At 42.1% G+C, this 25,186-nt stretch overlaps 1 protein-coding gene across 1 annotated transcript in view; it reads left to right on the forward strand.

Annotated features, from left to right (window-relative positions):
- LOC140455522 (complement C4-A-like) overlaps nt 1-25,186 on the forward strand; it is a 271,191-nt gene that overhangs the window by 123,101 nt on the left and 122,904 nt on the right. The window contains exons 21-28 of the mRNA XM_072550468.1: nt 1,878-2,087; nt 3,114-3,165; nt 4,842-4,925; nt 9,431-9,634; nt 12,340-12,415; nt 13,283-13,439; nt 15,157-15,270; nt 24,207-24,375. Coding sequence (XP_072406569.1) covers nt 1,878-2,087; nt 3,114-3,165; nt 4,842-4,925; nt 9,431-9,634; nt 12,340-12,415; nt 13,283-13,439; nt 15,157-15,270; nt 24,207-24,375 — 1,066 coding nt within the window. The remainder of the gene's footprint in view (nt 1-1,877; nt 2,088-3,113; nt 3,166-4,841; nt 4,926-9,430; nt 9,635-12,339; nt 12,416-13,282; nt 13,440-15,156; nt 15,271-24,206; nt 24,376-25,186) is intronic.

Here is a 25,186-nt window from a genome sequence, read left to right on the forward strand (position 1 = left end):
AGATATTTCCAAGTTAGGGTGGTAAATGTCATGGAGGGGAACATGCGAGTGATGTTCCCATGTGCCTGCAGTCCTTCTCCCTCTCTATGGAAGTGGCTGTGTGTTTGGAAGATGCTGTCTCAGGATTGTGGTAAATTGCTGCAATGCATCTTGGAGGTTGTACACACTGCTGTTTATGAAGCTTCAGTGATGGAGGGAGTGTATGTTCGGGGATCTGGTGCCAAACAAGCATGCTGCTTTCTCCTGGACAGTGGTCAGCTTCTTGAGTGTTGGAGCTGCACCCATCCAGGCAAGTGAGGAGTATTTCACTACAGTCCTGACTTATGCTTTGGAGATGATGGACAGACTTTAGTGAGTCAGGAAGAGCCGCAGTATTCCTAGCCTCTGACCCACTCTTGTAGCCTCTGTGTCCATCTGGCAAGTCCAGTTGAATTTCTGGTCAATGGTAAAACCCAATGATGCTGATTGTGGGGAATTCAATGATAGTAACACCATTGAACGTCAAGGGGCATTGGTTAGATTGTCTCTTCTTAGTGATGGCCCAAGCCTGGAGTTCATCTGGTGCAAATGTTACTTGCCACTGTCAGACTATTTCTGAGGCATCTCAGGTGCAAAGAATGTCACCTGGTGGAACCAAAAAAAAGTCCAAAGCGGTGGCATGGTGGCTCAGTGGTTAACACCGCTGCCTCACAGCACCAGGGTCCCAGGGTCGATTCCCGCCTTGGGCGACTGTTTATGTGGAGTTTGCACATTCTCTGCGCGGCTTTCCTCCAGGTGCTCCGGTTTCCTCCCACAGTCTAAAGATGTGCATGTTAGGTGAATTGGCCATGCTAAATTGCCCACAGTGTTAGGTGCATTAGTCAGAGGGTTACTCTTTGGAGGGTCAGTGTGGACTGGTTGGGCTGAAGGGCCTGTTTCCGCACTGTAGGGAATCTAATCTAATCAGATAACACCAAGAGGGAAATGCATTTATGGAGGATTATTGATCCAATCAGTGATCTAATCCATGTTTTCTGGATCCATTCCTGAAGAAGGGCTTATGCCTGAAACATTGATTCTCCTGCTCCTCGTATTCTGTTTGACCTGCTGTGCTTTTCCAGCAACACACTCTTGACTCTAATCTCCAGCATCTGGAGTCCTCACTTTCTTCTAACCCATGTTTTCTGCTAATACATATGGGGAAGGCAATAGAAACCCACCTCCTGTGATACTTTCACTTGTTATATTAGTCATAAACCTTTGATGTTAAAGTTAGGTTGTGAAGAGTTAGTATGGAAGAGAGTTCCAAATTCTTACCAGTTACTTGTTAGTTTAGTCTTGCCCTTCTGAACAGACCTAGGGATGTCACTGTACCCAAAAGACTGTAGTGGTTCAAAAAGGCAGTTCACCTCCATTGTTACAAGGGGAATTGGGGATGGGTAATAAATGCTGGTTGAACCGTGGTGCTCACATGCCATAAATAAACCAAAAAATTTCTATTTGATTTATCAGTTGTTATATTAAACTGCATTTTGTATTTTTTGCCTTGCCAAGCAATGTTAGCATCTTTACTCCACCTAACTGACCCCTCTCATGATGTTTGGAATCAATGCTTGTACTGAACTCATGATTTGCCCTCTCGATACAAAACAGACAAATCCTCCCTAAACCTTACAATCTCTGTGTTCTTTCTGACAAATGTGTTTTGCATATTTTCAGCTGCATCTATGTCCTTTGGTATCTGTATCACAAATATTCCCTGTGCAAGTGATCCTCACAGCACAATTCCAATCTAATTTTCATTGCTACGATAATATTGCACGAGAAAATACTTCAATGATATGTGCATCAATTTAGTTATTTTTGTGAAAAATATTGTGTGTGTGTATTTCCTGTAGGTTTTCGTGTACATGAGAGAAGCAGAGGGGCTGTGCAGTCCTGCTGTTTCAAGGAATAATGCCAGGAAAGTTCTGATCAAAGCAAATTCGGCTGCCTCGGTTCACTTTGCTATTGCTCCATTGGTCGTTGGCAACATGCCTATCAATGTTATTGCTTTCAGTAATACCATGATGTATGAGGACGCTGTGTTAAAATATCTTAAAGTTGTGGTAAGTAGGATAGTGCATGTTGATTAGCAAGTTCTGCTGCATGATATGTTAGAGTAACACGATATAACAGTTTGTGTGCCATTTTTGTAAATTCTGAAATGCCTTACCTTCAAAGGAGTACTGAATTAGATAGTTTATAACACCTAAATTTCAAGATAGTGGAATTAGCTGTTTTGCTCTTGGAAAGAGACTCAAGGAATTAAGTTAATCAGAAAGTGGTTTGTGTGCTGTTTTATCTTTCAATACGGCACAGACTCTGGTTAGCCACATAAAGGTAGGAAATTTATCTCTGCTGAATTAGGAAAAATTATGACATTGTCTAACAGTCAAGGATACTCACATTGGTTAATTCTTAGTTATTAATCATTAATTAAGAACATGTTGCAAGCTGCTTCATTTCGAGCAAGTGAAAAAGTGTTGAGTGGCGCAGGTTATTTAAATTTCTTTTTCTACTTTGTGCCTTTGTAACTGTGAAGGGGACAATGTTGCATTCCAGTTATACAAAGTCTCAAGTTTGTCATTGAAGATATACCGTGTAAAGTTGTAAACGCCTTCAGGAAGGATATATTAGCCCGAGAATAAAGGCAGCACCAACTGGGCCGCATCTCACCACAATCACATAGTTTATGTTCTAAGTCAGGATTTCAGTAATTGAACTTGTTATCCCCAGAATACATTAGTTAAGTTCTGATAAAATTTAATCTTCAAGGTGTTCAATTAAAATTGACTGGAATGATTAAAGACAATGTTTTCAAATGGTGCCATTTTCTAGGGTGAAGATGTAAATCAAAGCTATGCCGTTCAGCATGTTGCTAGTAGAGAACCCAAAACAAAGCTCTCCAGTGAAAGAAATATGTGAACTCAGTTCAACATTTTGTAACTGAAAACAATAGCGTTTGATAACTCAGCCAAGCCAAAAATGATTCTAATTATATTGGCTAAGATTGTGTTTAATGGTATTCCAGATCTAAGAAATTACTGACTTTATAATATTTTAATTAACTTCTTTCTCACTCTACCTGGCAGCCTGAAGGTGTACTTGTGTCAGAAGAATCAAGCATCCCCATAAATCCCAAAGGTAAGAGAAATTTAACTTCCAATAGGCAGTAGTAACACAGTTCATTTCATTGAACTCACAAAGCAACAGTTTGACTTGATAAGGGGAGAGTACAATTCCTTATACGTCACTTGTAAGATTGGAATTCACCTCATAAATTGCAGACAAAATTTCTGAAAGCACAAAATAAAATAAATTTTCACTAACACCTGTTAGTTTTCTAATTCTCAATTGTGTGCAACTCCAGAACCAAAGCAACATGCTCACGACCAACCCTGCCTCAACTTTGAATGAGTCTTAGAATATTTGTAGCACATAAGAAGGCAATTGGACCTGCAATGTTACTGCAGGTGTCATTTAAGAGAACCATAGACAGCACCGTGATATATCCCAATCTTCCAACATTTGTTTTCCTGCCAGATTGTCGTCATAATCTATATGTACTACAATCCCAAAAAGTTTACCTCCAAATGTAATCAGTTTTGCTGAGAAGAAAGTTTCTGCTTACAGTATATTGAAACTGCAAAGAAAAATAAAAAGATCCACAGTAAAGTAAAGTCGCAGTAAAGAAAAATGTAAAAGTAGGTAGGCATTGCTGCAACTGGATAAAATATTAGTGAGAATGCATCTGGGCTATTGTGTATTATTTTGGTCCTTTTACTTGAGGAGGCCTGTGGCTGAGGCCTGAGGCAAAGCAGAGTAGGGTCAATAGGTTAATTTGTTTCATTCCTGATGAAGGGCTCCTGCCCAAAACATCAATTTTCCTGCTCCTCGGATGCTGCCTGACCTGCTGTGCTTTTCCAGCACCACTGTAATCTTGACTCAATAGATTAATTCCAGGGACGAGGGATTTTTCTCGTGAAGAATGATTGAGCAGTTAAAGCCTGTGCTCTGGAATTTAGAAAAATGAGAGGAGATCTCATTGAGGTACAGAACATAGAACATGCAGCACAGTACAGGCCCTTCAACCCTCAATGTTATACCGACCTTTTATCCTACTCTAAGATCAGAATTACCTCCATACCTTTCACTTTACTATCATCCATGTGCCGGTACAAGAGTCACTTAAATGTCTGTAATGTATCTGACTCTGCTATCACTGCTGGAACTAAATTCCACACACCCACCACTCTCTGTGTAAAGAACCTACCTCTGACATCTCCCCTAAACCTTCCTCCAATCACCTTAAAATCATGCCCCCTCCTGATAGACATTTCTGCCCTGGGAAAAAGTCTCTTGCTCCGCACTCTATATGTCGCATCATCTTCTACACCTCCATCAAGTCACTTCTCATCCTTCTTTGCTCCAATGAGACAAGCCCCAGCTCCCTCAACCTTTCTTCATAAGACATGCCCTCCTGTCCAGGCAGCATCCTGGTAAATCTTTGCGAATGAGAGGAATGGGTGAAAACAGAAGTGTGAGAGATGGGTCAGACATGGCGAAAGTTGACCATGTCGTGTCAGATGCAGCCCAGTAGAAATTGGCATCACAAACCAGACATGACACAGATGGGGGAAATGTGAGGATGGAATGAAGTCTGTGCAGGAAGCACAGTTTGAGGAAGGTTAGGCAAGCCATTGGCAAGTGATGACATGTTAGGAGTCATCAAATAATGTTTCAGATTTGCAGCATCCACGGGATGCTGTATTTTCTTGTACATTCCAGGGTTGTCATCCTAAACACTTTGTCTTTTCCAGTGAGAAGCAGCTATGAAATATTGGAAGCAGAGCCATCTAACTTGGTGCCTGACACTGATAATTATATGTACATCCGAGCCACAGGTAATTATAAATTGCATTTTTGATTTCGCAGTCTGTCTTTTGGCGAAGTCGATGAGGATATTTCATTGTGTCCTTGAAGTGTTCAAGTGATAGCTGAATAAACATGGGTGTACATTAGCCTAACTTTATGGAAGTAATATTATAAGGTTGGTTCACAGTTCCTCAAAGTAAGAGAGGTGAGGCACATAGAAAATGGAAACAATGGTAGTCAATTTACTCCCTATGCCATTCAACTATGTTATGAAAAATCACCTCACATTTCTCAACCCATCTGACTGTGAAGCTTCCAACACGTAATGTTTTTGTGTCTGCACAGTTGTCTCTATCATTAGGGTGGCATGGTGGCTGAGTGGTTAGCACTACTGCCTCACAGTGCCAGGGACCTGTGTTTGATTCCAGCCTTGGACAACTGTCTGTGTGGAGTTTGCACATTCTCCCTGTGTCTGCTTGGGGGTGCTCTGGTTTCTTCCCACAATCCAAAGATGTGCAGGTTAGGTGAATTGGCCATACTAAATTGCCCACAGTGTTCAGGATGTGTAGGTTAGGTACATTACTCAGGGCTATAATGTCGGGGAACGGGTCTGGATGGGTTAATCTCTGGAGGGTCAGTGTGGACTTGTTGGGCCGAAGGATCTATTTGCACACTGTAGGGATCTATTATTGCATTCGAGTCTCAGCCTGAAATTTGTATTTCAATCTGAAGCGAGGATCTCATTCTTTGGCTTCAAAGACATGAAGAGCAACTGAAAACCGTAGGAACAATATAAACTGGGAATTAGAAACAAAAACAGAAATAGCTGGAAATCCCCAGCAGGTCTGGCAGCATCTGTGGAGAGAAATCTAAGTTAACATTTTGGGTCCAGTCACCCTTCTTTCGGACTGAATTGAAGTTCTGAAGAAGGGTTGCGGGACCCTAAACATCAACTCTGATTTCTCTTTGCAGATCAGTTGAGATTTTCTAGCTATTTCTGTTTACGCTGATGAAAATTAATTGTTGACCCAAGCAATCTCAGAATTTTTTGCACCTCGAAAATATTGCTCTTGAAATGACTCCGCAAAGGCCAGTACTCTGTCAACGTGTCACCGTTTATTTACCCCTGCAATGACCACGACACTGGTACAGCTCCATCAGAGTCAAATAGATGTCTGAAACTCCAGTCTTTATTTGTCACCGGGGCTCCCTGACTGGATCAGATTAACAGAGGAGAAAGTGAGGACTGCAGATGCTGGAGATCAGAGCTGAAAATGTGTTGCTGGAAAAGCGCAGCAGGTCAGGCAGCATCCAAGGAACAGGAGCTGCTGGATCAGATTAACAGCCCCAATCAGGGAACTTAAATTCCATAAGGTCCACAATAGCTGACATTGTTACAATTCGTACATCCCTATCCCTCTGATGTCAAGGTCATAGACCAGTTGTTTTTTTCATTGCTCCTTCTGGGGTGTTTTAGCACTGAGTCGGGCTCCTCTGCCTCTTCCTCAGATAAGGCAGAGTGTAATGCACAGTAGCTCATCTCTTGTGCCTGGAGTGTCTCAGAAAAAAAAAAATCTGGTTGTAACGGCCCTTTGGTATTCTCTGTCACCACCAGCTGCTTTGGTTTTTGCCAGGACTGGATCTTTCCACAATAAAAGTCTGAAGCTGTTGGCTGTGACTGGAAGTGTGTCCTGAAAATTTAAAACCATTCCAGACTCTTACAGTGGCTGCACCATCAGTAGTGTATCTGCCATTGGGAGATGCTCAATGCATCTGCATTCATTACTTGACCTCCCAGATATACACTTACTATTAGAGCCCTCGACTATCAGCCTGAAGTTATGGGCAGCAATGTTTTGTCCTTTTCACTGGACCTAACATGTGTTTGTGGTCCATTATTATTGCAAATCGATATCCGGATTTATTGGTGAAACTTCCTGACTCCAAATATGAGTACTAATCCTTCTTTCCCTATCTGGGTGTACTTATGCTCTACATTAGACAAAGTCCTGGTTGCATATACTCTTGGGTTCAAGGTTTGTATAAAGATTGGTATCTTGGGTGCCGTTTGGCATGGTTATGGGTATGTTCGCCGAGCTGAGGATTTGACTTGCAGATTAGATTAGATTAGATTACTTACAGTGTGGAAACAGGCCCTTCGGCCCAACAAGTCCACACCGCCCAGACGAAGCGTAACCCACCCATTACCCCAACATCTATATTTACCCCTTACCTAACACTATGGGCAATTTAGCATGGCCAATTCACCTGACCTGCACATCTTTGGAGTGTGGGAGGAAACCGGAGGACCCGGAGGAAACCCACGCAGACACGGGGAGAACGTGCAAACTCCATACAGTCAATCGCCTGAGGCGGGAATTGAACCCGGGTCTCTGGTGCTGTGAGGCAGCAGTGCTAACCACTGTGCCACCGTGCCGCCCCAATGTTTTGTCCTCTATCTAGGTGACAACTTCCGTACGTTGGAGCCTCCTGTGAAGCGCTGCTGTACTGCGTCTTCCGGAATTTATTTGGTTCCGTTCCTGCTGCTTCCGGTTGCTGGTTCTGATTGTTCACTGTAGTGGCCGATATATATCGGATCTCGGTCTATGTGCTTGTTGATGTAGTCTGTATAGCTGAGTGCCATGCTTCTCGAAATTCTCTGTTTAGCTTGTCGTATGATCATTATGTTGCCCTTGTCATCTGTGTGTATAGCTACTAGGGTCAGCTGGTCATCACATTTAGTGGCTAGTTGGTGTTCATGGATGCAGATTGCTAGTTGTTTGCCTGTTTGACTTGTAAAATGTTGTGTGCAGTCTTTGAATGGAATACTGTAAATTATGTTTATCCTGCGCATGATGGGTATAGGGTCTTTTGTTCTGGTGAGTCATTGTTCTTATTGGGTGTTCCCCTCCTTTGGGACACCTATGAGCCAGTGCTACCTTGATACCTTACTTGGGGTCATACTGTGCTGACACCTAAGAGGACAGTAGCTATTTCTTCACTTCCCTGAAAGCTATGGCAAGGAACGACCGAACCTTCCATACAGAAGTGGAAGCCGGGCCATTTTTGATCATTCTCGTTTTATTTTCCAAAGGGTGTAATCCAGGTTTGTTGACTCTGTAGCTCAAATAAGTAAGTTGGGATGCCTGGAACACACATTTCTCCCTTCTAAGGTATAGATCCACCTGGGAGAAATGTCCAAGAACTGTGTCCACATTCTCTGAGTGCTTCTTATTGGTCTTCCTGGTTACTAGCACATAGGAACCTAAGAACATAAGAACCAGGAGCTGGAGTAGGCCGTCTGGCCCTTCGAGTCTGCTTCACCATTCAATAAGATCATGGCTGATCTCTTCGTGGACTCAGATCCACTTACCCACACTCTCACTGTATCCCTTAATTCCTTCATTTTTCTAAAAAAAAACCCTACCTTAGCTTTAAAAGCATCAACTGAAGTAGCACCAGCTACTTCATTAGGAGACAAATTCCACAGATTAACAATGCTCTGGGTGAAGAAGTTCCTTCTCAATTTAGACCTAAATCTGCTTCCTCTAATCTTGTGGCTAAGTCCTCTTGTCCTAGTTCACCTGCCAATGGAAACATTCTCTCTGCTTCTATCTTATTGATTCTCTTCATAATTTTCCAGTGATAAAACCAGTTGTCGTGCCTATTTCTGGTCCAGTTAGGCTTCAGCGAGTAGATGTTTTTGCATGGTTATATCATTAATGCGCATACCAATCGGTCCCTCAGCATCTCATTAAGGGTAAAGCCAAACTCACATGCCTCTGCCAGTCATCTTAACAATATCAACCATTCCGAAACAGACTGCCTTGGTTCTCAAATTGCTGAATGTAACTGATAATGTTCCAGAATTAGAGGAGGGTTGGAGTTGTAACATTCCTGAACCAAACCTGTCAACTCTTGAAAGGTTTAGCATCAAAGAAAGCTAGGCTCCTCATCACTGAAAAAGCTTTCTGGATGATTACTCATTGCTTTTCAATTACACTGATGTCATTTTCCCAGAAAAAGCAAGGCATCCTTTCCACATTCTGGGCCCAGTCTTTGACAGCAGCATTGAATGAGTCAAGCTTTCCAAATAATGCATGAGACAAGCAATCCTTTGAGATGACTGATGTGAGAGTTTCTTCAGGACGTGCTTTGCTCTTGCTACCACTGAAATAACTCCACATAGGCTGGTATCCCATCACCTATTCATCATTTATTTACATGTGAAAAGTCCTTGACTCTGGCGCAGCCTCATCAGAGTCAACTCCACGAGTGAACAGGATATGTGTCACTCCTGTTTGTACCTGTCAGCCAGGGCTCACTGGTTGACCCAGGTTAACAATTCCAAACAAAGATCTCATATTCCGTGCGGTCCACTTGACTGACCTTGCTACAATCACTGCAGTTCTATGCAGGAAACCATTTCCATACTGCAAGAAGAGTATTGGAACTCTGTTTAGATCTGAGAAGAGAAACATAATTTGTGGCTTTCTAAACCAATACTTCTTCACTTTGAACCCTGCTGTTTTAGGGACAATAATGGGAGAGGCAGTGGAAAATTCGCTAAGTGCTGCTGGAATTGACAAGCTAATCAAAGTGCCAACTGGCTGTGCAGAGCAAACGGCAATGCATATGGCCCCTACAGTCTTTGTCGTCGAATACCTCGACCAAAGCGATCAGTGGCTGTCACTTAAAGCCGAACGCAAGGATGAAGCAATCTTTCACATTGAAACAGGTAAGCTTATTTCCTCGAGCTTAACATGGAATCCAGCAACAAGCCTTTTTAATTAAATTCATCCCTTATTGCTTCTATTCTATCCATTCAGCAAGAAAGTATTTAGCTGCGCATGTTTGCTTCTCTATTTCCGGATGTTACTCCCATTCGACTTGACGCTCACTGTGCAAATTGACCTTGACTACAGTTTGAATTGTATTTATGTTGTATGAACCTTAAGTTATTCGGTAAGAGAAGCATTCAAACCATTTATGAGGCAATGCTTGATAGAAAGTCCTGCGTTTGATTTGTCAGTGAACTCAATCATCAAGATTTAACATGAATTGAATTTACTTTGCTCATGTAATTGGAACAATTTTAACTGCTTTTGCAAAGACTTGCATTGTACTCAAGTAGCCTCTTGTGATGCATCTGTTTCTGGGTACGTTAAATCACATTTGTTGTTTCAATTGACTGAAGAAAGGCAATGTCCAAACTGAATTTTCAGCATGTTTCTACATCCTTTATAAGCTGACAGTTATAGAGTCATAGAGATGTACAGCATGGAAACAAACCCTTCAGTCCAACTCGTCCCTGCCTACCAAATATCCTAAATAATTCTAGTCCCATTTTTCAGCATTTGGCCCATATCTCTATAAACCCTTCCTGTTCATATCCCCATCCAGAAGCCTTTTAAATGTTGGACTTGTACCAACTTCCACCACTTCCTCTGGCAACTCATTCCATACACGCACCACCCTCTGCAAGAACAAGTTGCCCTTCGGACCCTTTTAAATCTTTCTGCTCACTTCTTAAACTCATGCACTCCAGTTTTTTGGATTCCTCTGCCTCAGGGAAAAGACCTTGTCTATTTAGCCTATTTATGCCCCTCATGATTTTATAAATCTCCATAAGGTCGTCCCTCAGCCTCCAACGCTCCAGAGAAAATGCACCAGCCTCTCCCTGTAGCTCAAACTCTAATTTTGGCAACATCCTTGTAAACCTTTTCTGAACCTTTTCAAGTTTCACAATATGCTTCCTGTGGCATGGTGACTAGAATTGCCACAGTATTCCAGGTCTGGAACTCCTGATTTGGAAATTTCCGGAAGTCTGCATTGTTAGCAGGGAGTCAGATTAATACCAGCACGACTGTCAGATTTTTTTTAAAATACAAAGTAAGAATAAAAGAATTGACTTAACTGTAACTGTAAATCGAAGCACTTAACAAATCAGTCAATATATTAACTACTATTAATTAATGAATTGTTCCATAATAGTAACATCCCAAGGACACATCTTTGGTAAAAGGTGGAATTCAGTAAAAATATAGTCTCACAGGCAATTCTCCAGTCCATGGAGGAAAACATCAATAAAAAACTCTGGGAGAGAGAATAGCAAGGAAAAATATTCTGCAGTTTCCAAATCCAGCTTCATTATCCCAGCAACTGCAGCTGAAAAACTAAAAATAAAGATCCTGGCTTTGTAGGAGCTTAACCCCACCCAATCAGGCTGCTTCTATTTTTCCAAATATAGGGGGAAAAAGCCAAAAGCCTCACATTCTGTTTACTTTGTGGGTTTTGAAGCAGGCCAATCAGTATCTCTGCTTTCAACCTTTCTTATTAAATAAACAAGGACATAAAACATCTCTTGGAGCCATTGTATTAGCACAACAACAATATGCATTTTATCATATGTTCTCATCACAGAAAAGACACTATCATAAAATCTGTATTATAGTTTACTTAGTTTTATATAACACCTATAAGAATAAAAATACATTATTGTTAAATTATACAACAAGTCCTCTGTCACATTAGATCTTCAAACTTAGTGAGTGCAAAGAGCAATGTAAGTCTAAATGTTCATCAAAGCTGTATTGTTGTGAAGTGTTTCAAGTTTAATGTTTCTACATAACTGGATTAAAATACATCAATAGATTTTAAAATTTCATTTTATTTTACCTCTCTGATCAGACTTGACGACAGAAAATCTGAGCGTCTAGATTAGAGTGATGCTGGAAAAGCATAGCAGGTCAGGCAGCATCCTCCTGCTCCTCAGATGCTGCCTGACCTGCTGTGCTTTTCCAGCACCACTCTAATCTGGCCTCTGATCTCCAGCATCTGCAGTCCTCACTTTTGCCGAACAGAAAATCTAATACAATCATGAAAACTTCGGCTGAAATGTTGCCTGCATAGTCTGTTTGAGGAAAGGCTGTCGGATGTGGCTGAGTTTGTTTGGAATCCCTGATGGCTGTTCTGGGAAGCATAGCTTCACAGTGATCAGATGAAGCAAACCTGTGCAGACATGAGCTTAAAACAGCCACTTAAAGTTGAACACCTTGATCATATTGACTTTACATTTTCTACCCTCAAAGGAACATAAGCACAGACTGTGTCAGTACCCTCATTATTGAAATCCTTTAGTTCAGGCATCATTCTGACAGATATGAACATAGAACATAGAAAAATACAGCGCAGTACAGGCCCTTCGGCCCTCGATGTTGCACCGACCGAAGCCTACCTAACCTACACTAGCCCAATAACCTCCATATGCTTGTCCAATGCCTGCTTAAATGACCATGATTTCCAAAACATCTGTGCAAATAATCTTATTCCACAAATGAGATGCTATTACATCAAATTGCATCTTGTTTATATTAAATTGAGGTAATTGCAATATAATTTTTTTTTCTTTGTTTTTAACAAACATGCTATATTCCTTTCCAGGGTATAATAGGATTTTGGGATATAAGAAAGACGATGGGTCCTATGGAGCCTGGAAAACTCATCCGAGCAGCACATGGTGCGTCTGCCATATACTGCATTCACTTACATGTTCTCATCTCATCTTAGTCTACATCTGTTTTCACTCAGATTTTCATTACAATACCCAGTGCCTTTGAGAAGTGATAAATCATTGGAGGATAATAGTAAGGGTAGAGTTGGTTATAATTCACACTTTGGTGTAATTAAAAAGCACAGGATAAGCCAACTTTTTTTTTCAATTAAAGTAGATTGTTTGATAATTGTGAGAATGTTTATTCAGGAAAAAAACACAATTAATTAAACTAAGATTGCATCTTTGCTTATTAGAGTGCCCAGTCATATAGAGCTTCATGGGACAAAATATGACCTAGATTGTCTAAAGGTGGCATGGTGGCACATTGTTTGGCACTGCTGCCTCACAGTGTTAGGGATCTGGGTTCAATTTGACCCTCGGATGACTGTCTGTGTGGAGTTTGCATATTGTCCCCATGCCTGCAGGCTTTCTTCTGGATGCTCCGGTTTCCTGTATAGTTGAAATATGTGCAGGTTAGACGGATTATCCATAGTGTCTAGGGATATGTAGTACAGGTGGATTAACTATGGGAAATGCAGGGTTAGAGGGATGGGGTGGGATAATGTTTGGAGGGTCAGTCTGGACTCGATGGGCCAAATGGCCTGCTACCACACTGTAGGGATTCTCTCGTGAGAGTTTAATAGAAGACTGGTCAAGGAAATAAATGACAAGGTGCATCTCAAATTGAGCCAAGGAAGTTGGAGTGCTGAAACTGAATTTCTAAAGTTTTGGATAAGGCCACTTAAAAATGACATGTATCAAGTTAAGAATGTGCCATTGTAATTTGAGTGTTCCAATGTGTGCACATTATATAGTTTTGTTTCTTTTCAGGTTGACTGCGTTTGTTGTAAAAATACTCTCAATGGCACGAGCACAAATTGTTGTCAATGACAAATTCATCCAGGAATCTGTGGCCTATCTCATCCATGAACAAAAAATATCTGGAGCATTTGAAGATCCCCATCCAGTGATAACCAGAGACATACAGGTCCTGCCCATATACGCTGCTTCTACATCTTTTTTTAATGTTTCACTGAGTGCACTTTGTTTCTTCTTGTTGGTATTGCTATACAATTGTTGGCTGTTACGTTCTTGCACATTCAATGGTCTCAAAACTGCCAGCAGTGTGTGTACATTCTCCACCCCAATAATGCCGTCAGCTCACTCTAGACATAGTTCTTACTTAAAATATTCTGATCAATCAAAGTTCATTTTGAGGGAAATGTAGTTATCTGTCCAGAAAGCTGATTCTGATTGGCATGAACTGTAGTGAAATTGAATATAGTCTCCAAAACGAGATTCCTTATAGGCTTATATGCACTACAAAATAATTGCTTCCCACAGGTATTGTGTGCATATTTATTTTTTCTCAGATTACCTAAGATCTTTTCTTTTGTTTATTCCTGTTCTGTAGATTTCCAGTCAGATCCATAAATAGAGGTTGATGTAGTCACTGTTTTAATGTGGTATTGAAGGACAACGTGTGACCTTTGGAGTCTCATTCCATCATAAACTGGAATGAATCTTCAAACTGCTCCAAATCTCTATTGGTGACTCGACGGGGCTGCAAATTTCCAAGTGTTAGCAATGGCTACATGAAGTATGGCACTTTTCTTGTTGCACTATTCAGCTTAATTGCTCCTCATCAGCCATTCAGGCTTTGGATCTATTTTAATTTTTCTTTATTGACTTGTTCAAGATCGTTCCTGAGTGTGAACATCATGACAACAATGTGTTAGATATATAGGACATATAGGATTGGATCTATTTTATCCCGTCTATAAATAGAAATGCAGTATAGCTTACAAAATCACTTCTGGGCAGCATGCTGGCTCAGTGGTTAGCATTGCTGCCTCACTTCATTCGGACCCGATTTCAATTCCAGCCTCAGGTGACTGTTTATGTGCAGTTTATGTGTTCTCTCTGTGTCAGCGTGTGTTTCTGCTGGGTGCTCTGGTTTACTCCCGCACTCCAAAGAAGTACAGATCCTTATATGTGCTTTCTTTTGCATGCCCTAAATGCTTGACCTCCTGCCAGCAATCAGTGACTTGGACAAACTAACTGGAGATGAATTAAAGACCTTTTGACATGATTTCCTGCCAGATTCTTTTTAACTTCCATGATGTTTTTTGATGTGATGTCTGAATTGTTCCAAATATTTGTAATGCAGTGTTCCCAGGTGCCTGTTACAACATGCCCACGAATGTACACTTCAAAAGATACTTTCATATCCTCATTGGATTTTGATTAATATCATTGAATACAATCCTTCAAACTCTGTAATAAATATTTAAATTTCCAACAGTATTTACGTTGTTTTTAGTGCACATTATTGATTAGTTGATGTTATCACTTATATTATATGCATTACTGACGTTATTACATATAAATATTGTATATATATGCAAGTTAACAAGTTGATGGTGATGCTGGCCTCACGCACAGGATTATAATACTGTCCTTCTTCTACATCCCACAATTCCCTGCGCAAATTGGCGGAAAAGAAGGAAGTTTTCGTAAAATTGATCTGTGCTTCCATCAGTTGATTGAGGTTAATTCAGGAGTTTGTACAGGCCAATATCTGCAAGATTTTGCAAGCCTGAACAAAACTACTGGCTCATATTAGTTCAATAAAGAGAAAGGACAGGAACAGAGTATGTTTTAATTAAGTCACTAGATGTATCATATGAGTTTGTCTTCCTTAGGGTGGAGTCAGTGGAACTGAAAAGGATGTTTCCCTCACAGCGTTTGTGGCAATAGCATTGCATCATTCCTTGGCGGCTTTCCAACAGAATAATATTGGAGAGATTTCACGAGTGGTAAGAATGCGACTTCTTTTACTTCTCTTTATCTCACTTTACAACAATTGGAAACTACAGAAATAACTTTCAGCCGATGAAGTGTGAAAATAACGGTGTTTCCAAGTTGCTTTGGAAAATACACAAAAATGCAACACTGAAAATCTGTATCATTAAAAGTCACCATTGCATGGCTGACAAATAGAATGCATTTTGTTCAGTGTACTAAAGCTCGAAAACAAAATCAACCATGGCTGACAAAAGAAACAAGGGATCATAGCATGTTAAAACAAAATACGTTTACAGTGGCCAGAAATAATAGTAAGTATAAGGATTAGATTATCTTTACAATACAATAAATCAGGGTTAAGAAACTGAAAAGGAAACAGAGTTGTGTAGTAAGACCACTTTGACAAAAAGCACTATGAAAGCTTCTTGAGGTATGGGGAAAAATTGCCAACAATAAATAAAGAGCAATTCGAAGTAAAATGAGCAGAAGTTACATTGGGAAGTAGAGAAATGATAGAGAAAGTTTTGTTTGTGTCTGTTTTTCACTCAGAAGATACAGTAAATCTCCTAGGATTAGAGATCAGAGTGATGTGGGAGAATGAGGACTAGAATGACATTTGTATTAGTAACAAATTTGCACTGGAGAAATTAATGGTACTGAAAGCTAGCATGTCCCAGTACCTGATATTCTGCATTTCGCATCATTAGCAGATCTGACTCCAGATTTTTGATGAATTTGTATTTATTTAACAAAATTTCATAGATTCTGGATTCCTGGAGGTTAAAATTGTAAGAAGGCCCATCAAACTATTTAAGATAAGGAAAAGGAGAAAGAAGGCGAAAATGAGCTACACAAACATCAGTTATACATCAGTAGTACAGAAAATGCATGAGTCCATCATAAAACGTGTTAAATTAACAATAGGACTTTTAAAAAAATGTGCTGAGTAGAGAACAGCACTACGTCAATGGAAAATCATCTTTGAAAACTTAATGTAATTTATTGTATGCTGGTCGCTGACAAAATATTTAATATGGGGGAGAGATCAACGGACATTTTATATTTGAATCCTCAGAATGTTTTTGATAATGCCCCACACAGGTGGTTGGTTAACAAAGCCGAATAGTTTAATGGAAAATGCTCTGGTCTGGGTGAAGAGTTGGGTAGCAGTCAGCAAACAAAGAGGAGGTGTAGTCACTGAAACAAGGTCAGCTAGGTGGACCTCATAGAATAAGAGTTCCCTGATTGGAACAGATTAACAGCTCCAAAAAGGGTGTCCTGGCTGACAGATATAAACAGGAGAGTCCACAGTTCTGCTCACTCTAGGAGCCAGCTCTGGGCTAGTTGTGTCAGTGTCATGTACTATACAAATATAGATAAAAGGTGATTTGGTGACGGGATACCAGCCTTCGTGGGTTACTTGCATAGGTGTATCTGCATCATTGTCAGATTATGACTCATCGTGTAGCTGAGGAGCTGTAGTTGGGATGCAACTATTCACAGCATATGCCGATGATGTAAACAGGGGAACAAAATGTAATATATTCTGTTTTGGAGATGATTCAAAGCCAGGGATGAATAAATGTTCCAAGGAATTTCTTTTCCTTTTCAACATGATTTGGAAAGTTTGATGATTAGGATAGCACATGGGAGATAGAACATAACATAAACGAAAAACATCGTTTATCTACTTTGACATGAAGAGCAGATGATGGACATTTTGGATGTGAAGGACCAGTTTGGACCAAAGGGCCTGTTACAGTTTTGTCAGACTCCATGACTCTATGACTCCACAGATGCTGTCAGACCAGTTGAATTTCCCACTGATTTCTGTTTTTGTTTCTGATTTCCAGCAAACCACATTTCCTTGTTTTATTTGATTGCGATGAACAAGTTTATTAGGTCGGATTAATTTATTTTTCAAGAATGCATTTTTCACTTGCATACTTATGTATTCCTTTGGACTCTGATGTAAATAAAAGAAAGTTGATCACTTTCCTGTCACTCGCCCTGCGCTTCATATCTTGTTCCCTTTCAACTTTGTGTAAAATATTTGAGTTAAATTTAAGTTGAAATTGATGGCTTGTCTCATGATGTGAAAACTACTAGCTTTGCAGATATTCCTTACTGAGATATTTGTATAATCGAAAGCCACAGCTGTCTAGCCTTTCTTTATAACTCAAACTTTCTGTACCTCACAACATCCTTCTAAGTCCTTTCTGAATCCAGTCCAGCTTAACAATATCCTTCCTGTAACAGGGAGGCCATAACTGGATGCAGTACTCTAGACAAGACCTCACCAATGTCCTGTACAATCTCAACAATACTTCTCAACTCCAATACTAAAAGGACTAACCATCGAAGGCAAGCACATCAAATGCCTTTTGATCACCCTATCTATATGTGACACAAATTATGTACCTGGACCCCGAGAACCCTCTGTTCTACAGCACTATCCTAGACCTTACCATGAATTGTGTAAACCTTATCCTTGTTTGTTGTAACAAAATGCAATGCCATTAATTCAAATTGAACTCCATCTACCATTTTTAGCTCATTGACCCATTCAGTCAATAACCCTCTTGAAATGAATTTGCATTTGCCTTCCTAACTCACAGATGAACCTCTATTTTAAACTTAAAAGAATCATGAACAAGTCCTCTCAAGTCCCTTTGAGCATCAGATTGCTGAAGCCTTCCTCCATTTAGAAAATATGCCTCCATTTTCTCTATAAAAGTGCATTTCCTCACAATTCCGACATTGCATTCCATCTGCCATTTCTTTGCCCACTAACCTAGCCTGTCCAAATCCTCTGCAGCTTTCCTGCTTCTTCAGCACTACTGTCCCCCCACCTATCATTGTATCATCTGCAAATGCAGCAATAATGCCCTTAGTTTCATCACCCACATTGTAAAAGAATAAAGTGAATACTTATAATCCCAGCACTGTCTGATGCGGAACTCCGCTAATCACTGGCTGCCATTCTGAAAAAGATCTCTTTATCCTTTCCCTCTGCCCTGTCCCAATCTGCCAATCTTCTATGCAAATGCTAAACCTTTCTCCAAAGCAATCCTCATGCTCTGTCCCAAACTTCATGGCGTCTTATCGTGGCAGCCTCTTGTGCGATATGACATCAAAGGGCTTCTGGAAATCTAAACAGGTCACGTCCACGGACTTTCCTTTGTCTAACTGGTTTATTCTCTCCTTAAAGAATTCAAACTGATTGGTCAGATATGAGCATCCTTTGACGAAGCTGAGTCAGATCTATTTTACCATGCCATTCCAAGTACTCTGCATTCTCATCTACAATAATTAGATTAGATTACTTACAGTGTGGAAACAGGTCCTTCGGCCCAACAAGTCCACACCGCCCCGCCGAAGCGCAACCCACCCATACCCCTACATCTACCCCTTATCTAACACTACGGGCAATTTAGCACGGCCAATTCACCTGATCTGCACATCTTTGGACTGTGGGAGGAAACCGGAGCACCCGGAGGAAACCCACGCAGACACGGGGAGAACGTGCAAACTCCACACAGTTAGTCGCCTGAGGTGGGAATTGAACCCGGGTCTCTGGCGCTGTGAGGCAGCAGTGCCAACCACTGTGCCACCGTGGCACCCATCAATTATCTCTAAAATTTCACCAATGACTAAGATCAGGCTAACTCGTGTATAATTTGCTGTCTTATGCCTGGGCGGCACAGTGGCTCAGTGGTTAGCACTGCTGCCTCACAGCACCAAGGTCCCAAATTTGATTCCAGCCTCAGTGACTGTCTGCATGGAGTTTGCACATTCTCCGCGTGTCAGTGTGGGTTTCCTCCGGGTGGATTCCTGATTCCTGAAGAAGGGCTCATGCCCGAAACATTGATTGTCCTGCTCCTTGGATGCTGCCTGACCTGCTGCGCTTTTCCAGCAACACATTATCAGCTCTGATCTGCAGTCCTCACTTTCTCCTTCTTGTTTCCTCCGGGTGCTCCAGTTTCCTCCCACAGTCCAAAGATGTGCTAGGTAGGTGAATTGGCCATGCTAAATTGCCCCATAGTGTTCAGGGATGTGTAGGTTAAATGCATAAGTCGGGGTAAATATAGGGTAGGGGAATAGGTCTGGGTGGGTTACGCTTCGGAGGGTTGGTGTGGACTTATTGGGCCGAAGGGCCTGTTTAGATACTGTAGGGAATCTAATCAACCCTTCTTAAATGGGTGTGTTACATGAGCCATTTTTTTCTCTGATTCCTGAAAGATCACCACCAATGCCTCGACAATCTCCCCATCTATCTCCTTCAGAACGCTGGGTGTGATATGTCTGTTACGAGTTATTTATCCTCCTTCAGACTGTTCAGCTTCCTGCACATCTTCTTGATGATGGGCCGGTGCCCTCACATCTGCTCCTTGAAGTTCTGGTGTGCTGCTGGTGTCTTGTACTGTTAAAACTAATGCAAAGTTCTTCTGCCATTACTTTGCCCCCATTACAACTTTTCCAGCCTCATTTTTGGCAATTCAATGTCCACCCTTGCCTCTCTCTTCCCTTTTACTTATTCAAACCAAAATAAATCCTTGCAATCTCCTTTTATAACAGCTCAAATTTAAAACTCATTCAACAGCAGGTTATAGTCTAAGCTTCGGAGCACCATAACCTTGTGTTGTGTGATTTTTAACTTACGTGATGAAGGGCTTTTACCTGAAACGTCAATTTTCCTGTTCCTGGGATGCTACCTGACTTGCTCTGCTTTTCCAGCACCACTCTAATATTGATTTTTAACTTCGCCCACCCCAGTTTTGGGTGGCATGGTGGCACAGTGGTTAGCACTGCTGCCTCACAGCGCCAGAGACCCGGGTTCAATTCCCGCCTCAGGCGACTGACTGTGTGGAGTTTGCACGTTCTCCCCGTGTCAGCGTGGGTTTCCTCCGGGTGCTCCGGTTTCCTCCCACAGTCCAAAGATGTGCAGGTCAGGTGAATTGGCCATGCTAAATTGCCCGTAGTGTTAAGTAAGGGGTAAATGTAGGGGTATGGGTGGGTTACGCTTCGGCGGGGCGGTATGGACTTGTTGGGCCGATGGGCCTGTTTCCACACTGTAATCTAATCTGAAGTCCAACATCGGTACCTCCACATGATTTATATTGCTCAACAGCTTACTCTGATGTTTCATTTCCCGAACCACCCTCCCCCTCCATCCACGCACCTGCCTCCCTCCCCTCAACCACCCCATTGGTTTTTAAATGATTCTTTGCTGTTTTTAAAGGCTTCCTAATCCTGTAGCTTCCCACTAATCTTCAGTAGAGTGTATGCTTTTTCTTTTGTTGTTATCCTGCCTCTGACTTCCCTTGTCAGCCATGGTCAGCTGTAGTATGTCCCTTTTACCTTGGGAGGAATTTCTGCTGCCCTTCAGAAACTACTGCCATTGCTGCTCCGCCATCTTGCCAGCGACGCACCCCCCTTCCACTCCACTCTCGCTAGCTCCTCCCTCGTGTCTTTGAAGTGACCTTTACTCAGCCTAATACATTTACTACAGCCCTCAAGGGAAGGGACTGTCAAAGTTCAAACATCGGGCTGTAGATAGTGTTGACTGGCTGTGGTTTAACATGAGCTTCACAGCACCTCAGGAGAGGGGAGAGGCTGTGAAGGAAAGTCCTTCATGGTTACCTCAGTAGGTGCAAGAATTCAATGCACGATGGTTGCATTATTCTACAACAAAAACCAGCCAACTGATCTGACTGATCTCTTAAAAAACCCAGTTAAAATCAAGTTAAACCCAATAAGTGCAGAGGGTCTAATATTCTGCATCTCAGAAGAGACCCTAGCAATAGCAGATGCATTGGTGATCATTTTCCTGCATTTTCCAGACTCAGGAAGGGTTCCAATGGACTGGAGGCTAGCTCATGTAACTCCATTCTTGAAAAAATGGAAGGAGCAAGAAAATGGGGAATTATAGGCCAGTTAGCCTGACATCAGTGGTGGGGAAATCCTGGGGTCAATTATTATGATGGCTCAGTGGTTAGCACTGCTGCCTCACAGCACCAGGGTCCCAGGTTCAATTCTAGCCTCGGGTGACTGTCTGTGTGGAGTTTGCACACTCTCCCCGTGTCTGCCTGGGTTTCCTCCGGGTGCTCCGGTTTCCTCCCACAGTCCAAAGATGTGCAGGTCAGATGAATTGGCCATGCTAAATTGCCCATAGTGTTAGGTGTGTTTGTCAGAGGGTAGTGGGTCTGGTTGGGTTACTCTTCGGAGGGTCAGTGTGGACTGGTTAGGCCTAAGGGCCTGTTTCCACACTGTAGAGAATCTAATCTAATCTAATAACTGACCATTTGGAAAGCAGTGATAGAATTGGTCCTCATCAGCATGGCTGCCTTAAAGGGGAAATCATGCTTGACAAATATTCTGAGTTTTTTTGAAAATGTGACCAGGAGAGTGGACAAGGATGAATCAGTAGATGTTGTGTATCTGCACGTTCAAAAGGCTTTTGACAAGATTCTGCACAAGAGTTTAGTAAGCAAAATTAAAGCTCATGGTATCAGAGGTAATGTTTTGACCTGGGTAGAGAACTGATTGGTAGACAGGAAGAAAAGATTTAGAATAAACAGGCCATTTTCAGAGCTGCCGGCAGTGACGAGTGGGATACCACTGGGACCCCAACTGTGCACAATATACATCAACAATCAGGATGAAGGGATTGATCGCAATATCTCCAAGTCTGCAGATGACACTAAGCTAGGTGGGAGTGTGTGCTGTGAGGAGGATGCTAAGAGGTGACAGGGTGACGTGGGCATACTAGCTGAGTGGGCAAAGACTTGAGAAATGCAATATGATGTGGATAAATCTGAGACTATCCACTTTGGTCACTAGAACAGGAAGGCAGGTTATGATCTGAATGGTGGCTGTTCAGGAAAAGGTGAGGTGCAATGAGACCTGGGTGTCTTGGTGGAACAGTGGCTCAAGGTTGACATGCAGGGGCAATAGTCAGTGAGGATAGCTAATGGCATGGTTGGCCTTCATAGCCAGAGGAATTGAAGATCAGAGTAAAGATGTCTTACTGTAGTTATACAAGGCCATGTTAAGGCCACACCTTGAGTATTGTGAGCCATTTTGTTATGCTCATCTGAAAAACGACATTCTTGCTATTGAGTCCAGCAAATGTCTCCCCCACCACTGATTCCCAGGATGGCAGGGCTGACATATGAGGAGAGAGTAGATCGACTGGGTTTGTATTCATAGAAGATAGAAGAATGAGAAGGGATCTCAGAGAAAAATATGAAATCCTGATGGGAGTGCCTAAATACGAAAAGGATATTCCCAATGTTAAGGAAGTTCAGAACTGGAGGTCACAATCTAAGAATGAGGGGGTAAGCCATTCAGGAGTGATGTGAAGAAGAGCCTCTTCAGTCGGACAGTTGTGAACTGATCAGCCATGAATGGCTTGAGGCCTGCAAATGGCTGACTCCTGCATGTATTTCCTACATTTCTGAAGTCACCATAGCCTGAGAGAATCAAACAGCTGCTCCCTCATTGGAGAGAGGTGGATTGGTGGTGGTTGAACCTGACAGTTACCCCACTTCATATAAGGGGAGAGGTTCAGAATGCAAGGACTTCATGGTAACTGCAGCCAGTTTGGGATTTGAACCCATGCTGTTGCTGTCACTCTGCAGCCATCCAGCCAGCTGAGCTAAGCAACCCCCAAGAAAGAACATGCCATCAATGTATCAATTGTCTCAATCTCCCATGGTAGCTCAGTGGTTAATGCTGCTGCCTCACAGCGATTCCAGTCTTGGGTGATTGTCTGTGTCGAGTTTGCACATTCTCCCTGTGTCTGCATGGGTTTCCTTCGGCTGCTCCCTGTCTGCATGGGTTTCCTTCGGCTGCTCCCTGTTTCCTCCCACAATCCAAAGATGTGCATGTTGGATGAATTGGCCATGCTAAATTGTCCATAGTGTTCAGGGATGTGTAGGTTAGGCGCATGAGTCAGGGCTAATGTAGAGTAATAGGTAGGGGAATGGGTCTGGGTGAGATACTCTTCGGAGGGTCGGTGTGGATTTGTTGGGCTTCATGGCCTGTTTCCACAAGGTAGGGATTCTTTAAAAATCTTTTCTTTCATCTGCTGTCCATTGTGGGCACCAGCATTGCAAATTACCATGGAAGAGATGTTGTCATCTCTCCTTACTGACTGCAGTCTATTGGTCAGCACGTCAAGAATCCAGTTACAGAAGGGGAGAAGTTGTAAGATGAGTTTGTTTGGAATTATCTTGTTGAATATGGATCTGTTGGTCAGTAAGTAGGAGTCTGGTGTAGATATCCTTGTGTCTAGGTGTTCCAGGGATGAGCGTAAGGCACGGGAGATGATGTCTTCTGTGGACCTTTTGCACTGGTAGGTAAATTGAAATGGATCAGGGTTATATGGCAATGTGCTGAGAGCCATGACTAACCTCTCAAAGCACTTCATAATTATAAATATGGATGTCAGAGCCACCAGGCGGTAGTCATTGAGGCATGCAATATGGTTTTGGGAAAAAATAACAGACATTCAGCACAGGGAGATGAAAGCAATACTGCGAGAAGCCAGGAGTATCTGAGCACAGATAGCTCAGAGTAGGGATGGAGAGAATTACAGAGATCAAAAAGGGCCAGTCAGGGAAAGAGAGAGAGAGTTAATAAAAAAGAGAAAGAGAGGTCATGGTGAACAAATGTTTGGTAAGCCTATGTCTTGAAGTTGAGGGACTAGCCTGGCAGGAATTGGAAATACATGAGTTCACATGGAACATGCAGGCATTTTTGATAAACAGGGTATTGTGTTTTTGAAATTTTGGAAATTAGTGTTGTTACCAGTTTAAAATGAATCAAGCTGCTGTTGAGTTTAGTTCTGACTAATGATGAATGGATGTTCCCTTCTGAGAATAAAATCTGAGAAAGCTTTCAAAATTTGTTCATGTTCTCAACTTTCTGTTTTCACCCCCAGGAAAGAAGCATTGAAAGTGCCATTAATTTTTTGCACAGCAAGCTGCCGAATATTACCCAGCCTCACACCATTGCCATCACTGCGTACGCTCTTGCCCTCGTGAAGACCGATGCGGATAAAGTCCTTGAAGCTGACAGAAAATTGAAAGCAATCGCATTCTATGAAGGTGGTAAGTTTCCTTTGAAAAAAAACTTGAAACTTAATTAGTTTCAAGTGTAAAAAATGAAGAACATTTTATTGAGTGCAAGGGTATGAAATTGGCCAGTCATATTTGTCTCACCTCTTTACATGTTGATAAGAATGCTTTAATTTTAGTTCCTCTGTCTTTTCGACCTGTCTGCTGTCATTAACAGGTTTGACGACATGGCCTCCTGTGAAACCTGTGTCCTGTCCCCTAGTACATGACAGCGACCCTGGCCTTTCATTTATGACAGTCAATAAAATGGTCGCCCCCGTGTTACATTCGATGGCTTCTCTTGACGCTCATACTCTGTTCTGTTCACATCCAAGGATTGATCACTCCTCATCTCCTATTCCCTATCTCCATGTTTTCTCTCTCCTGCCCCTGCTTCCTCCCCCACCCCCACCCCCGCCCTGACACACACATGCTCACACAGAAGCTGACAGTCTCTTTGTCAGACTGGGATGCACACACATACCGTCCACTTCACACACAAACACACGATCCACACACACAAACATACAAACACACAAACACAGTAGACCCACACACAAACACACACACACTAGCCCCACCCCCCACACACAAACACACACACACTAGCCCCACCCCCACACACAAACACACTGTCCCTACACACACACTAGCCCCACCCCCCCACACACACAAACACACTAGCCCCCCACACACACGCAAACACACTACCCCCACACACATACACAAACACACTAGCCCCCCCCACACACGCAAACACACTATCCCCACACACATACACAAACACACTCGTCCCCCCACACAC

The sequence above is a fragment of the Chiloscyllium punctatum genome, chromosome 30, assembly GCF_047496795.1.
Source record: "Chiloscyllium punctatum isolate Juve2018m chromosome 30, sChiPun1.3, whole genome shotgun sequence".
Lineage (NCBI taxonomy): Eukaryota > Metazoa > Chordata > Chondrichthyes > Orectolobiformes > Hemiscylliidae > Chiloscyllium > Chiloscyllium punctatum.